The sequence below is a fragment of the Sebastes umbrosus genome, chromosome 11 (genome assembly GCF_015220745.1).
Source record: "Sebastes umbrosus isolate fSebUmb1 chromosome 11, fSebUmb1.pri, whole genome shotgun sequence".
In the NCBI taxonomy this organism is placed as follows: Eukaryota; Metazoa; Chordata; class Actinopteri; order Perciformes; family Sebastidae; genus Sebastes; species Sebastes umbrosus.
In genome coordinates this window covers 14,988,976-15,004,679 of record NC_051279.1, presented here as the reverse complement: position 1 = coordinate 15,004,679, position 15,704 = coordinate 14,988,976, and the positions used below count along the sequence as shown (strand labels likewise).

Sequence of the window (15,704 nt, the reverse complement as noted above, 5' to 3'; positions counted from 1 at the left end):
GTCAGTCAGTTGATCAACTGATGGACACACAGAGGCTCTCTTGCTTTCTCTTTCACTGCTTTATATCCTGTTTTTTCTGGACAGGACATCGGTTGTTTTGTGGACTTGCTTTTGCGTTTTCTTCTTTGACTCATCTGCGAGGTTAAATAGAGTCTTAATCTTCTTTCCCCTCGCCCTCTTGGATCTTCTGTTTTCTCCTGTTGGGATTTTTTCTTCTTTTTCTCCCAGCCTGATCGTCTGCTCTCCTGTGTGCATATCAACCCTTCCTTTTCCCCTGCTCTCCTTCTCCTTTTCCTCCCATCGTCCACCGTTCCCTTTCTCCTTGTGCGTGGTTTTTGGGCCATGCTCTCCTCACCCACTGTGATTCTCCAGCCTTATGGACTCCCTGTCTACCCACAGACAACCTCATGCTACCCCGGCCTAGTTCAGGTAAACTCTCCTTAATATGCTCTGTAAACTGCAAAATCTCCTCTTCTCAGTTATCCATATAAAATCCATACTTGAATGAGTTCAGGGCTGTTACTAACAAGTATTTTCCCTACCAATTAATCTGCAGATTATCTTCTTGATTTAATGTAAAAATGATTACTTTTGGTCACATGGGTAACCAAAAGTAATCATTTTTACTTTTAGAAATTAGCAAATGTTCACTTCTAATAAGCTGAAACAACACTGTCTGTTGATTTCTTTCAGCTCTAAATTAGTTTTTTATTATAAGTTAGAAACAACAGTGAGGAGGAAAACATTTAGTTCACCAGAAGAAACCAAAGGGCCCTTGTTTCCTTGAGTAACGTTCAATTTAGTTAAGCGTTTATTGCTTAATAGTGACAAAATGTGTCACGAACAGAAGAGATTAGAGGAATTACAAATCAAAGCGGCCTGATGGGAGCTGGCTGAAGCACACTGATTGCAAAATATGTTATTTGTTTAATAGTAAGGACACACTAGGGGTTATCTTTAGTCCACTGGCTTCAGCGATGCCAGCAGGCTATACACGTGTGTGTGTGTGTGTGTGTGTGTGTATATGTGTCTAAGTGTCCCTGAAATACCATTGATGCCACAATGCATCTGGTATCTCTCTACCTTGTCTCTGGGCTTCACACCAGCTGTATTTTTAGCCCTCCTCTCCTGAGCAGATAATCACAGGAGGAGATTCTGTCACCTTTCTTGTTTTCTGCACTCAATTGTACTTACAATGGTGTGAAACGTGTCTGCTGTGCTTTTAGATATTGAGTATTTAGCTGTTCAAGCATAATATTAACATCTCTTTCTTTAGTTAAGAAAATTTAGAGGGGTACTTTGAGAAAAGAGAGAGGTGTTTTGGGGTGACTGGAAACAAAAAGAGAGTTTCAAGGCCTGAGAAATGTGATACGTCTCCAAAACAATCTGAACTTTTTACTACTTTGACATGTTTCTATTTCTGAGCACTGCTTCAGCAGTTTTCTGCCGACATGTCTGCGTGATTGAAGCGCAGCATCTGTTTGAAGGGTGTAGGTTTGACTTTTGTCACATCTTTGCCTTCTGTCTCTCCACCGTCTTTCCCTTCATTATCAACCATCTGATAAAATCCCCAAAATATCTTTTGGAATATTATGAAAGGAACCCGAATAGGAGAAAGCAGGATGTGGAGAATGAAAGGGGTGGTGAAAGGGATATTTAGTTTCATTCAATAAGATACTTGTTCACTAGCAATTGTAACTTGGCCGGCACTAAAAGGCCACATCTGCAGTTTAGTGTCGTCTGTATGTAAACCCTGCGGCAGCTGTCCCAGCAGGCACCTGGCTCAGAGCTGTTGACCTCTAACCACAAACTGACAGCTGAGGAGGGAGACGAGAAGAAGAGGGAACAAATGGAAATCAAAAAAAGCCTGCAAGGAGGAGGGGGGGGGGACGCGGTGTCTGAACGCCTGCTGACACGGTGATACTGAATCAGGCACAGTGGCTGGTGGTTTCAGTCTGTGGGAATCCAAAGACTATTAATGATATCTAACAGATTGTGTTATCCTCACTCATCTGTCAATTCTTTTATCTGTGAGGAGGGTCGAGGCAGTCAGACATTGGTTGTTTCTTAAGATAAATGGGACACGATACAGACACGAGTTAGTGTTGACGTGTTTGGAAACATGTTCCAGCGCGATACTGTGACTAACACAACCTGGAGAATCCCTCATTATACTGTACTTTCCAGAATTAGATAGAATGAACAACAACAAACGTGATAACAGGGTAGGCCTTTCTAATGTGTCCATTTAAATTCATTCCTAGTATGTTTTGCATCACAAGGCACTTTTACACTTTTACACTTTTTAGCCTCACAGCTTAAGTGTATGGAGGACAGAACCTGCCAACATCAATAATAAATAAATAAATAAATAAATATGCCATTAAATGTACCAAAAATAATATTAAAAATAAATATATGCATTCATTAATTAATAAAATGTGACATAAATGAATATATATGTTTTAATGTGCTTCTTTATTTTTGTATTCAATTTAAAATAAAAAATAAGTAAATGCAAAAATAAATAAATACGTTTAAGAGTATACTATATTGATATTAGTAGTATACTAATATCAATGTACTAGTAGTATATTTGTAAGTGTACTACTTTAATACTTCTTTGGACTAAATTGGGCCACTTTTTAGTTTATAAAAGTATACTTAACTATACTTGTTTACACCTACATTTTATTTTGTACTGCAACTATACTATAAGTATACTGATAGTTTTTTAGATTATGAAAGTATACTTTAAAGTGTAAACTTGTAGCTCACTTTCTGGTTTATGAAAGTGCACTTTAAAGTATACTCTCAGTAAACTACTAGTTTAATAGTTTTTATCCTGCAGGTATACTTGTATATACTTGTAGCCCACTTTTTTTAGCAGAGATTGGGACTTGAGTCTGCGACTGTACCTCTGAAATATAGTGAAATAAAAGTAGATAAAATGGAAATACTCAAGTACAATAGCCTACAAGTAGGCCTATGCCAAAATTGTACTTAAGTAGCTAACAGTATTTGAGTAAATGTACTTAGGCCTAGTTACATTCCACCACTGCATTTGGTACACACATTCATGTCCTTCAGGATGAATTGTAGTAACTTTGGTGATCCCCTGACTTTTCTTCTAGCACCATCACCAGGTCAAAAATTAAATCTCAATACTTTGATTTATGACTAAACACCTTCAAAACTAATGCCATTCCCACCAGCCTCAGCTGTCCTTTGTGTTTAGTGCTAATTGACAAAATGTTAGCGTGCTCGCATGCTAAACTAAGATGGTGAACATGGTAAACATTATACCTGCACATTGTCATACTCTGATTATACAAACTGACTGAGTGAGAGAGGAAAAAGTTCAGTAATGTGTGCAGCCTAACCTCTGGTACTCTAAATATCTGTTGGATGGCAAAAGCTGATATTCACGAGAGAAAACATAAGAGTTGTCTCATGTAGGCTACTTTTAAAGACTTCAGTGCGCACTTTAGTGAAACCTTGGCTCCAGTGCTTCTTTCTTTATTGTATTTGCATCTTCATTATCTCTAATTTTTCACACCTCTCCGGTGCAGCTGATAGAGAGATATATGAGAGTTTATGAAATGAAAGTGGAGCGAGTTTTTAATTATAATAAATCCCTCTAAATCCTAAAGCTGGCTGACAAACTTGTGGCATTTTGCATGTAAGGCAACACGTGGATATAAATTATGTTAGGATACAGATATGGTCGGAAGAACTTCTATAATCCTTTTAATTAAGTGAAAACATTAATAGTGCAGTAGAAACATGCTGGATTAAAGGGATAGTTTGACCTTTTGGGAAATATGTGGAAACGGGGAGACAGTGAACCTGGCTCTGTCCAAAGGTAACAAAATCCACCAAACAGCACCTTTAAAGTTCACTAATAGACATTTTATATGTCGCTATAATCTATACAAAACCAAAGTGTAAAAACGGCGTGTAATACTTTTTCCCTGTTTCCAGTCTTTATGCTAAGCTAAGCTAACCAGCTGCCGGCTAGCTTTATATTTACCGTATTTTTCATAGTCAATAACAAACATTGACAAGATTTAAACAGAAAGCAGTTGTATTTTATGAGGAATATTTTGTAGCTGTATGTAAAATCTTAAACTGCAAAGTATTATAATAAATAATAAAAGTATTTCTGCACTAAAATGCAAAAATAAATGCAAAGTAAATACAAGTATGCAAAATGCAAGTACGTCATAATGACAGGGGAATATATTGGGAATATCCACATTTTCCCCAGACATATAAAATTACGAAGAAAAACAATATACGACTAAAATAACAATATATTCACTTATTATGCACCAAAAAAGTAACTTCCATGGCCCCGCCATTTCTGAAAACGTCAACAAACACGTCGCAACTTGTGAACTCGGTGAACTTTCAGAAACTTTTCACTTACGAGGTCGTGAATACCACAAGAGGGGGGCGTTCATATGGACTCTTCTCGTGAACACGTTTAACACGACCCCATTTGAAGGCACCGCTTTAATTCTTAAATATTTGAGCATGAAGTCAGAAATATATCTGGGAAAAGAAGGTGTTTTCCAGAGTATTAGCCTAGCAGGCCTCGGTGGGGATATATTTTATTTAAAAATGTTGTTGGAAAAGTAATAAAACCACGTTGACCTCTCTAACGTGTTATACTTAGAGTCGACCTTTACCATGATTTACTGACTTGCAACTGTAGGAGCATATACTTTCATAAATACCTCATCTTGGGTGTGTGTGTGTGTGTGTGTGTGTGTTCATGAGTGTTTAAAGTGAAGGCAGTGTGGGTGGAGGGGGATGATTGACAGTTACAGATGACCACAGCTGGTGTGGCCTCCTGGTCTCTTTTGGGGATCTGGCGATCATTTGATTTGATTGGTGGATGAGTAGGACTTATGGTGCAGTAGGCGGGTGGTAAGCTGGCATTTAAAGATGCTGCAGTTGTTGGACAATGCATCAGAGATCGAGGAATGCAGTAACGGGGTAAGACAATGCTTTTAGCTCCTAACTGGGATAATTCACTTGTATCAAGGCTGTATAGGACGGTTGTTCACTTCTGTTTCTGTGTTTTCATTTACACTTCTCAGCTTAACTATTTCTGTTTATGACTCGAAGGAGTTAAAATTTAGTTTTACAGTGTGATTTGACTGAAATGAGGCTGAACTGACAGGAACTTTAGATGTGTCTGAGTTCAGCCACTCAAAACTAAAAGTTATTTCCATCATTCATTGATCTACCTATTCTTTTCTTTAATGAACTGATCATTTATTCTATAATAGGTCAGAAAATAGTGCAAAACTCCAGTTACAATGTCCCTGTTTTTTTTGTCTGATAGTTTAAAACCAAAAAAAGTAAATTTTGCTATGGTATAAACTAGAGAAATGCAGGAAATCCTCAAATTTGAGAAACTGGAACCAGGAAATATTTGGCATGTTTGCTTGACAAATGAGACATGGTTAAATATTTATATCAAATTGTAAATGTAAAATTAATTGATTAATGAACAAATTGTTTCAGATCTAGCTGTAAAAGTAACAATACCACAGTATAGAACTATTATTATACTTTAATTTTATCTTTGTAAGATGTCCTTAGGTGTCTTGAAAGACACCACCGAATAAAATGTATTATTATTATTATTATTATTACTATTTGCATACCAAGTACCAAAAGTGAAAGTTCTCATTATGCAGAACGGCTCATGTTAGAATAATACATATTATATTATTGGTTTATAACTACTGATACATTAATGTGTTTATCACTTTAATGTTGCAGCTTGTTAAGGTTGAGCTATTTTTAATAACTTTATATAATTGAAGATTTATTTGTTGATTATATTATTTAATTATTATTCTGAATCTGCAGAGTAACAAGTCTTGGAGTAAAAAGTATAATATTTGCCTCTGAAGTGTGGTGGAGTACAAAATAGCAGAAAATGGAAATACTTAAGTACAAATACCTCAAAATTGTACTTAAAGGTGTCATTGATAAAAAAATGTATGTAGACGAATATTTAAAAAAAACAAAAAAAAAACATCCACAGAGCTTTTACAAAGGTGCTGAATAAAAGTATGGTGGACCGTTTTTGTGTCAAATTATTGATTTCTTAAGTAAGTAGCCGTGTAATAAGCGTGATAATGTACAGCTAGCGGGTCATTGTTGTGAAATAAACCCCTTCAGGGCGATGCAGGACCAGGTTGCAAGTGTATTTCACAATAATGACCGGCTTGCTGTACATTATCCCTTACTTGTCTATGCATCATAAACTACATTCACAACTCACAAAAATGAATTATTGTGAAAGCAGAAGAACAGTAACAACATGGTGGTTACTTTGTTTACACCTCTGACATCTTGTGTGACTGATTCCTCTCTTTCTGTCTCTCTTCCTCAGGGAGGCCCCTCTCAGGAGGCCGGACCCGGCAGCGGCGACCCTGGCCTGTCTCAGGTCTACGCCCCTCCTCCCTCCTACCCCCCGCCTGGTCAAGGTCCACCAACATCTGCAGGCAGACTGCCACCTCTTGATTTCACCTCTGTACACCCAGGTTCAGAGTACGCCGACCATCCTCAACTCCGAATCTACCAGGGCCCCCAGCTGGACGGGGTGGAGGCTCTGACATCCAGTAACACGGTAAGAACAGTTTGTGAGTCCCAATAAAACCTGATCCTCAGTCAGTTAATGTGACAAGAAGCCCTGCTGCTTCAGGTAGTGCATCCATATGTCCTATCAGGGGAACGTGGCCAGATAGAGTTTCCTTCTATATTTAGAGCCCCACTTCCACTCTTGTGTCCATGTACGGGAACGCCGCTCACACTCAAAGTGAGGGGGGGCGGCTGAGTGGGGATTTGTTGATGAAAATAAATCCCTACTTTCATGTCTCCCCTGTGTCTTATTTAGCAGGCGATAAAACAGATCACCTTTCAAGATTATGGGTGGGACATCTTGTGATGATATTGACAGTTAAGTGTGTAGAGGATGTACTCAACATATGTTACAGTTTGTATGTTGTGTTTTTGTGGTTCGTCCAATCCAGAAATCAAATAGATCTGTGGAAGAGGTTATAAAAGGATTTATTGTTTCAACAGTTTTTGCTGGAAAATATAATTGAAATATAATTGTAATAGAATAGAAAGTGGTTGTATGTTAATTTAAGAATGATATTTCTGTTTGTTATGAAAATTCAACACTCCTTAACATGCCATTTTGTCTGTAATTGTGTCATCTTCATCTAATTTTCTTAAATTAAGTGAAAACATCTGCCAGGGCAGTGAGATTATTTCAACCTGTTCCCAATAAAAAGCAACTTCTTTTAAATATTTACTAAAATCAGATTATACTATGGCGCTATGGATGTTATTATTGGTCTGTTGGTTGGTCCAACTATTTGGTCCAATCATTAATATCTCAACAACAATTTCCTGGAGTGCAGTGAAGTCTTGTAGAGACATTCATGGTCCCCAGGTGAAGTTCACATTTTTAGTTTTGATTGAAATAATCTTGACAACTATTTGATGGATTGCCATGAAATTTGCTTCAAGGTCCCTAGATTAGTGTTTCCCATACTTCTTTTCTAGTGACCCACTTTTTATAAATGACAAATTATTGCGACCCTTTTCACAATAGGCCTTATGTATAAATCATGAGAAGAGCGAATATGTGCGTAAATGAATGTTCCTGACCATTTTTACTGCCATCTCTACATCACCTTATATTATCTTGAATAAGTTAAACAGTCATTGCCATCACTGGGTCAAAAATTCAGTTCATTCAACACTTCAACACCAAATACCTGCAAAACTAATGACGTTCTCGTGAGCCTCAGCATGCTATCATGGTGAACATGGTAAACATTATACTTGCTAATCATCAGCATGTTAGCATTGTCACCGTGAGCCTGTTAGCACAGACACTCATTTCTCAGCCAATTAGACTGTTATCAGGCCATTAAATAGGCATTATCGGTTGCTATAGGGAACATAGATGTGGGTCAACAGGGGCCTACTACACCCAATAGTAGGTTTTATCATCTATTCACATGGTAGATCACCGTAAGAAGGGATAAAATAAGACGACAGCGACCTCTAGCGACCGTAGTAATTAGGGCAGGAGCAGAAGATGAAGTCAGGCGCTGTAGTGTAGAGAGCGTGAAAGTTGTAGTTTTATTGCATAAACCCAAAGAAGCCTTTTTGTTTGTTGTTTGTGCTCAAAACATAATGTTTCATGTAGTTTTTTTTCCGTGTTAGAATGTGTTGCTTTTAGTTTTTCTTTCACTTTTACAACTTAGCAGGCCCTTAATGACCCACATCTATGGTGCTTATAGTAACTGATTACGCCTATTCAATGGCCTGATAATGGAAAGTTCTTTGAAAATATGATTTAATTTGGAAACAGGTTGAAATATTCTGTTGGCAGATTTTTCCCTTTCATGAAGACTAAGGTTTTCAGAGCTCCATTTAGACCGAAATGAGTATTACTTACTATATGGCATACATCTCCTTCAGGCATGAACACATCCACTATGATAAGGTCAGAGGTGTTTAGTCTGATCTGTGTGGCAGGTCAGCTCTGTGTCCTGCTGCAGTACATCTCTCTTCCTCCTTTCATAAATGGTGTTTTGTGGCCCCATCTATATATTTTATTACTAGAGCCTGATTTTCGGGGGAAAGTTGAGACGTCGCCGTGGAGGGAGAGGGGTCAAAGGGGGAGGCTGACCAGATGACCCCCCTTTCTCCCTCTGAAATATCGCTCAGGTCCAGAAACACAATTCTGCATCGTGACATGCCACCACCACCCAACTCAACCCTCTCTCCCTGTCTCCCCTCCACTGTGGCCTGTCTGTGGTGTGTGTGGGTGGATGTGATAGTCTGCAGTAGTCAGCCGTGGCAAGCCAGTGTAATCCAGTGGCCTGTGTGCGTTTATGTGTGTAAAATGCTCCCGTGTGTGAATGTGTCTCTTTTTCTGTCTATCCCCAACTTATTAATTATGCCCCTTGATAAATGACCTTTAACCCTTGGCAGAAAAGCAGCACCGTGATCCGACTGACCCTTGTGGAACGTACAGTTTTGAACTCCTCCCCCATCACCCTCTTCCTTTTCAAGCTTTCTGCGCACCTTCTTTGCCTTGTTTACTTTAGTTTAATTTTACTCTTCACTGCTGCTCTGAGGCCACTTCCAGTCTCTGCCTCTTGGTACTAGAATGCTAATAATCAAGTCTTCACATCTGCATAAAGGACTGAAACTTTTTTTTAAATATATCAATACTTTTCCAGTAATTTTGATTTTATTTTTTAATGTTATTTTTTCTTTTCAACGCACTCTGACCCTTCTCTCGCTATCACTGCTGAAGCTCACTGTATTTATTTTTCTTTTCTTGCAGACTTTTTCACTCTCATTTTCTTGTTTGGACTCATTAATTTGTCTTAAAAACATATTTTTAACATTTATTTTTTGCAATGGTTGATGAAGCTGGTTGTCCAACACATACACGTGCACACACTAGCATCGTGGTGCATTGTGGGATACTGAATGTTTTGGTTTTGGCACATTAGTACTTGAATTTTTCTGCATGGGGGCATTTTAATTAGTTAAATATTACCATAGGTTTGTATGTGTATTACAGATTGTAACAACTGCGTAGTTACAGTCTTTCTTGCTTTTCAGAGGAGCTTAAACTTTATTTAACTCTTTTTGCCACAGCTTGAGTGAACATTTTAGTGTCAAATATATAATCTTTATTGTTATTGTACAGTGAATTAGTCTTTATACTGTCTGACAGGCATGTATTCAAAGACACCTCACTAAAATGGAGCCCTTTTCGTGCCTCCTCACATTTGCCTGAGAAGGATCACTGGTTGCTGAATGCTTTTTGAACTTTGGTTTGAATCACGTCATGAAAATGATCTTTGCCTAATTCCATGTGATGCTTACGCAACTGAATTTTTTACACAAACAGAATTCTCTGAAAGATGTTGCAGGGTTTGTTCTCTGGATTGACTTTATGATTTTTTCCCCCTTTCCTTCTTTACCTTTCTACTGATGCCCTCCTTTTGTTTGTTCTTTCACGTCCTCGTCCTTCCTGTCAATTCTTTTTCTCTCCACGTGCTCACTTCCTCTCTTCCTCCTCCTCCTCGTCCTCGTCCTATTTTCATTCTTACTCACTGTCAGGAGGATGTTTTGGCCCCTGTGACCTCTGACCCCCAGTCCCTGAGCGTGTCGGTGTCATCAGGGGGCGGAGCAGGAATTGGAAGTGATGATGAGGGGTCGGATAAGGCCCAACCCAAACGCCTCCACGTCTCCAACATCCCGTTCCGCTTCAGAGATCCGGACCTCCGCCAGATGTTTGGGGTACGAATGTATCAATATCACGCATTAGCACACTTTATTAGGGCTGCAACTAACGATTATTTTCATTGTTGATTCATCTGTCAGAATCAAATGTCAGAAAATGATGAAAAATGTTGATCGTCCTCAAATGTTTTGTTTGGTCTACGACTCAAAGATATTCAGTTAACTGTCATAGAGGAGCAAAGAAAGCAGAAAATATTAACATTTAAGAAGCTGGAATCAGAGAATTTTTTTTTTCCTTAAAAAATGACCCAAACCGGTTATCAAAAAAGTTGCCCATTAATTTAATAGTTGACAGATAATCAATTAATCATTGCAGCTCTAAATACATTTATACAATTCTTGTCCATATTCATAAACTAAATTAAATGATCTTTATCTGTTCTGTTATATTCACAAAATACTTATTTTGACATTTTCAGCAATTTGGGAAGATCCTCGATGTAGAAATTATCTTCAACGAGAGGGGGTCCAAGGTGAGCATCACAGAAATATCATACAAGCTCAATTTTAATGACCAAAAACAGAGTATGCACAAATAATATGACTATGCGAACGTGCAGGGCTTTGGGTTCGTCACCTTCGAGAGTGCGAGCGAGGCTGACCGAGCAAGAGAAAAGCTGAATGGGACGATTGTGGAGGGGAGAAAGATCGAGGTGAGGGAGAATTTCCTACTATATGTTAGTTTCAACTTTAATATTCTGCACACTTATCCTTTATCACTGCCTTTGTCCTGTTCCGTGTGCCCCCAGGTTAATAACGCCACTGCAAGAGTAGTTACCAAGAAGCCCCAGACGCCTCTTGTGAATGCTGAAATTTCAAGTAAGACACCTCATTCCTCTTTGCACATTTCACTTTGTGTGCTGAGGGATTCTGGGAAACTTATTCTCATTTTCTGTGCAGCTTCTGGATGGAAGATCAACCCTGTCATGGGGGCGATGTACGCACCTGAACTCTATACAGGTGAGATAAGACTGATCTGTTATTATAATGAGATCACCAGCATTGTACTAGTCACTATTTATACCATTTATGTTTTTTTCTTCAGTTGCCAGTTTCCCGTATCCTGTAGCAACTCCCACCTTGGCCTACCGGGGCTCTGCGCTGCGCGGTCGAGGTCGAGCCGTCTACAACACGATTCGCTCTGCTGCAGCCACGCCTGCTGCTGTGCCCGGCTACCCCGGGTAAGACTATCTGTGTACAAGTACCAGTGCCTGGTCTGCATTCACTTCATTCACTGCTTTAACATTTTAATATTGTTTTTATCAGGGTGGTGTATCAGGATGGACTGTATGGAGCAGAAGTCTACGTAAGTAGCTGCCGGCATTTCTTCATTAAAGTTGTTTTAAGGTGCTGTTGCTGTATTCATGTTATTGTGTTTCTCTTTGTGCAGGGTGGCTATCCTGCAGCCTACAGAATGGCTCAATCAGCATCTGCTGCCACGGCAACCTACAGTGACGGGTAGGCAGATAAACGCCGCACACAACAAGATTACAGATCAGCTTTTACTGCTGGTGTGACAACTTCAAATGGTTTATTTTCTAGATCTAGACCGATTGAACCGTTATACACCAGAGTACCTGACAATTTTTCATTTTATCAAATATCGGTAATAGGCAGATTTTCACTTGCAACATTTACAAACACGTCTCTATCATGAATGCATACTTTATAGATCCCCAAACCATCAAAAGGCAGTGAAAGGTTATCAGATGAGTCAAAAATATAACTGAATACATCAATGAATAATACAGTTAGTTGAATAATTAAAATGCAGTATAAAAAGACATTATAAGTTTTATACTTTAAAGAGGACCTATTATGCTTTTGTGCTTTTTTTTCCCTTTTCTTGAATGTGTTTATATAGTTTTTTGTGATGTAAAAGGTCTGCAAAGTTACAAAGTCCAAAGTCCACGCCAAAGGGAGTTACTCTCCCCCACAGAAACACTGCTGCTGAACTGCCTGAAACACCTTGATTGAAGTCCCGCCTTTTCTTCCGTAACGTGGTGATGTCATCAAGTAACACATTTGCATAATACCTGCCTAGTAGCTAATTTGGTACAAACAAAGCTGGTTAGAGCGGAGCTCGAACAGACTCCGAAGAGTTTGGTTCGGTTGATCAATCACAACAGAGTGGGCCAGTTGACCAATCAGAGCAGACTGGGCTTTTCGGACAGGAGCTCAAACAGAGCGTTTCAGACAGAAGGTGAAAAGAGGTGCTGCAGCACAGCCATTATGAGAAAAATAAAGTGTTTTTGTAAAGTTAAAGCATGTAAACATGTTCTAGTAGAAACCCAAAATACAAGTATGAACCTGAACATGAGCATAATAGGTCCTCTTTAACCTCCAATCAAGATTAAGATTTTTTTCTTTTAGATTAAATGTCTTTCACTTTGACCATTTTTAGGTCAAATTAAATCAAATAGTGGAGAAGGCCGTTATGAAGGGAGAACTTACAAACAACTATAATTGAGCAGCTAAATTAATAAATAAAGGAGGTTAACTAGGAGTTTGCCTTTCTACAATCCAGGCTACAGCACATGACATCTGCTTGCTTCTGATGTTTTTGACCAGATACGGACGCGTTTACACGACAGCTGCGGATCCCTATCACCACTCAGTTGGACCAACGACGACATATGGAGTTGGTACAATGGTGAGTTGAGTCAAAACACACACGCAGCCTCTGTTGAAAGCTCTCTGGTTACATCTGCGGTTAGCAGCAGACCCTGGTCACACCTGGCACACTGCTTCTGTCAACAGGCCAGTTTGTACAGAGGAGGATATAACCGCTTCACCCCGTACTGAGACACCCACCGATGAGGGGGGGGGAAGACGTCTCTTTTCTACTCTGGCACTGGCTGATCCATGGACGCTGCAGGACAGATTGTGAGATCCTTGGAAATGTGGAAATGGTTTTACTTCCGGCCTCCGTCACAACCTCTCCTCCAGAGACTAAACAGACTGAAGTTGTAAATAGTATAGGACCCATTTACTGTCCAGTCTACTGATGAATACTTAGCACCTGGAGGAGGATGCTATGTATGTAATATATAGACACTTGCTTAAAACATTTAAAGGATTATTTTCTGAATTTAAAGAGCTAACACGACAGAAGTTGGTGAAAATACTGTGAGAATGAATTTTGTGAGTAATTTTCTTTTTCAAGTTTCAGGGGTCAAACTGTACAAACAAGTTTGTACAATGTCAAATGACTTATTTTTGATGACAATTATTTACTAAATCTCTGTTTGAGTGAGTGTGTGAGCGTGTGTGTGTGAGCATATGAGTGAGGTTACGCATCAACACTGTTCAGTTAGCCGGAGAGACAGCTGTGACACTGGTATCATTATTACAAACTAATGTTTTATCTGGATGTAGTTGGAATTTCATTTGTTTGTTTTTTGCCTTTCTAACAATCTACCTCTCATACGTTTTTAGCTTTAAATTCAGCCGTCATTATTAATCCTGAATCCTTCTCTGTGTTTGTGATCTTTGATTCTGCAGAGCTGTTTCTTTTCTCTTCACTTCTCAATATATACTATGTCCATAAATGCTAATTTAAAGGTGCTATTGATAACATTTAGCCACTAGATGTTGTACTCTCCCTCCCCCCGTTCCATTGCATTCACTTCACAACAAGTGGTTGCCGGTTCGTTGCACAACTTGCATATTTTACAGTCGAGTGGCGTGAGACTCAGACATGTGATACCATCATTGCTTTACCATTGGCTCATAAGCCTTGTTAGAAGTGGGAACCAAACATCAGATATCTTCCACAGAGATAAACAAAACATTCACTTTGGACCTGCCAATTTTTAAAAAAATATTAATTCACAATCTTAATCTTTTTATTTTTAGGAAAAGTGATACTTTTATTTGGCATCTGTCTAAAAACGATGTGGATGTATTATTTTTTTTAAAGATTATTCGTATACACAAAAATGTTACCAATAAGACCTTTAAAATGGTTAGTTTTATTAAATTAGTTTCTGTTTGTGTGGCTCTGTACCTCACTACCCGATGAGCCGGATGCCTATCGAGTGTTTTTTTCTCTTCTACTCATCCAGGGAAGGTTTATTTTACTGAGCTGCTTTAAACCCTGTTTTACATTCACACAGTTATACACATGCACAACTGGGAATTGCAGTTAAGAAGCAGTCTTTTGCTGTTGGCTTTACGACACAAACTGAGGATTAAAGTCAGTAAATGCTTCTCTCATCTTTATTCTGCAGATATAACTGCTCCTGTCGCCTCATTTCACTCTTTACTGTCATCTGTTCCTGTATTTTCTCTCTCCTTCCTCATTCTGAACTGTGGAATGACTTCTTGACTTGTATTGATCACTTCTTTTTCTGCTGTGTTTGATGGTTACCTCTAAATAAAACTGTTTTCTCTCTTTTCCTCTTCTGTCCTTTATTTGAACGTAACATTTTCCAATCTTTTTTTTTTCATCTCTCATAATTCAGTCTTTGAGTTGTTTTTTTGTTTGTTTCTATGCTGCTCTGATGCCAAAGAAGTCTTGACTTGTGATTGATTGGAAATTAATGTAAAAGCAACTCTTCTAGTTGTGATGACAGAATGAGACTTCATCATATCACGTCTGGATCATTTCCGTCAGGACTTATAGAGAAACCGAAGCAGCCTCTTTCTTTCTATTTCTTGCTTGTGTTTACCTTTCTGCCTGCTTGTTGTTCTTTTCTCATTTCAATGCTTACTACCTGCTCAACTCACTTCCTTCCTTTTCCTGGTAGTCTAGCTTTCATTTCTCTTCTTGTTTCTGTCCTACTCTGCACCACTATAGGAAACAAATATACATGCCCTTACCAAAAAGATGTTTATTCTTATTTAAACTTAAAATAAGAGAGTATGCTTTCAGTTGACTTTTTATGTACTTATCAGAGATATACTTAACGAAAGTATACATAAGTTTACCTGGATCATACTGACAAGTATACAGAAAAGCATAAGTATACTTGGCTGATAGGCCTACTTGTACTTAATCTTTTGATCGAGATATACTTAGGAAAAGTATACTTAATATTCTACAGAAAGGTATACTTGGCTTGTAGTTGTGCTTAGTTTTTGATAGAGTAGCTTTGCATCTGTCTGTCTTCTATTGTTTCTATTTTCTCTCTATTTTCTGACCTAAATTCACTGTTTCCATTCTTTCCTTTAGTAGTAGTAGTAGGCGTAGTTGTACCAGTATAATACTTGATATAGATTTGAATCTTCTTTCTGCTTTTTAACACTCATCTTTTCTCTGAGTAACCTTTGCTCATGACTTTCTCTCTTTTTGCATGATGCATAATTCTTCTCTTCTGCTCCTGTACAGA

General features: G+C 38.5%; 1 protein-coding gene across 1 annotated transcript; it reads left to right on the top strand.

Annotated features, from left to right (window-relative positions):
• The first annotated feature begins 5 nt into the window (after positions 1–5).
• Positions 6–14,770, top strand: rbfox1l (RNA binding fox-1 homolog 1, like). Its single transcript, XM_037785338.1, has 12 exons — positions 6–429; positions 6,419–6,655; positions 10,189–10,368; positions 10,791–10,844; positions 10,932–11,024; positions 11,121–11,190; positions 11,272–11,331; positions 11,417–11,552; positions 11,638–11,677; positions 11,762–11,829; positions 12,943–13,024; positions 13,132–14,770. The coding sequence occupies exons 1-12, from the start codon at positions 343–345 to the stop codon at positions 13,174–13,176; spliced, it is 1,152 nt and encodes a 383-aa protein (XP_037641266.1). The 5' UTR covers positions 6–342; the 3' UTR covers positions 13,177–14,770.
• The last annotated feature ends 934 nt before the right edge of the window (positions 14,771–15,704 follow it).

Coding starts and splice junctions, on each gene's coding strand:
- rbfox1l (XM_037785338.1), top strand. CDS start 343: ATGCTCTCCTCACCCACTGTGATTCTCCAGCCTTATGGACTCCCTGTC. Junction 11,678..11,761: donor TGTATGGAGCAGAAGTCTAC/GTAAGTAGCTGC, acceptor CTCTTTGTGCAG/GGTGGCTATCCTGCAGCCTA. Junction 13,025..13,131: donor CATATGGAGTTGGTACAATG/GTGAGTTGAGTC, acceptor TTCTGTCAACAG/GCCAGTTTGTACAGAGGAGG.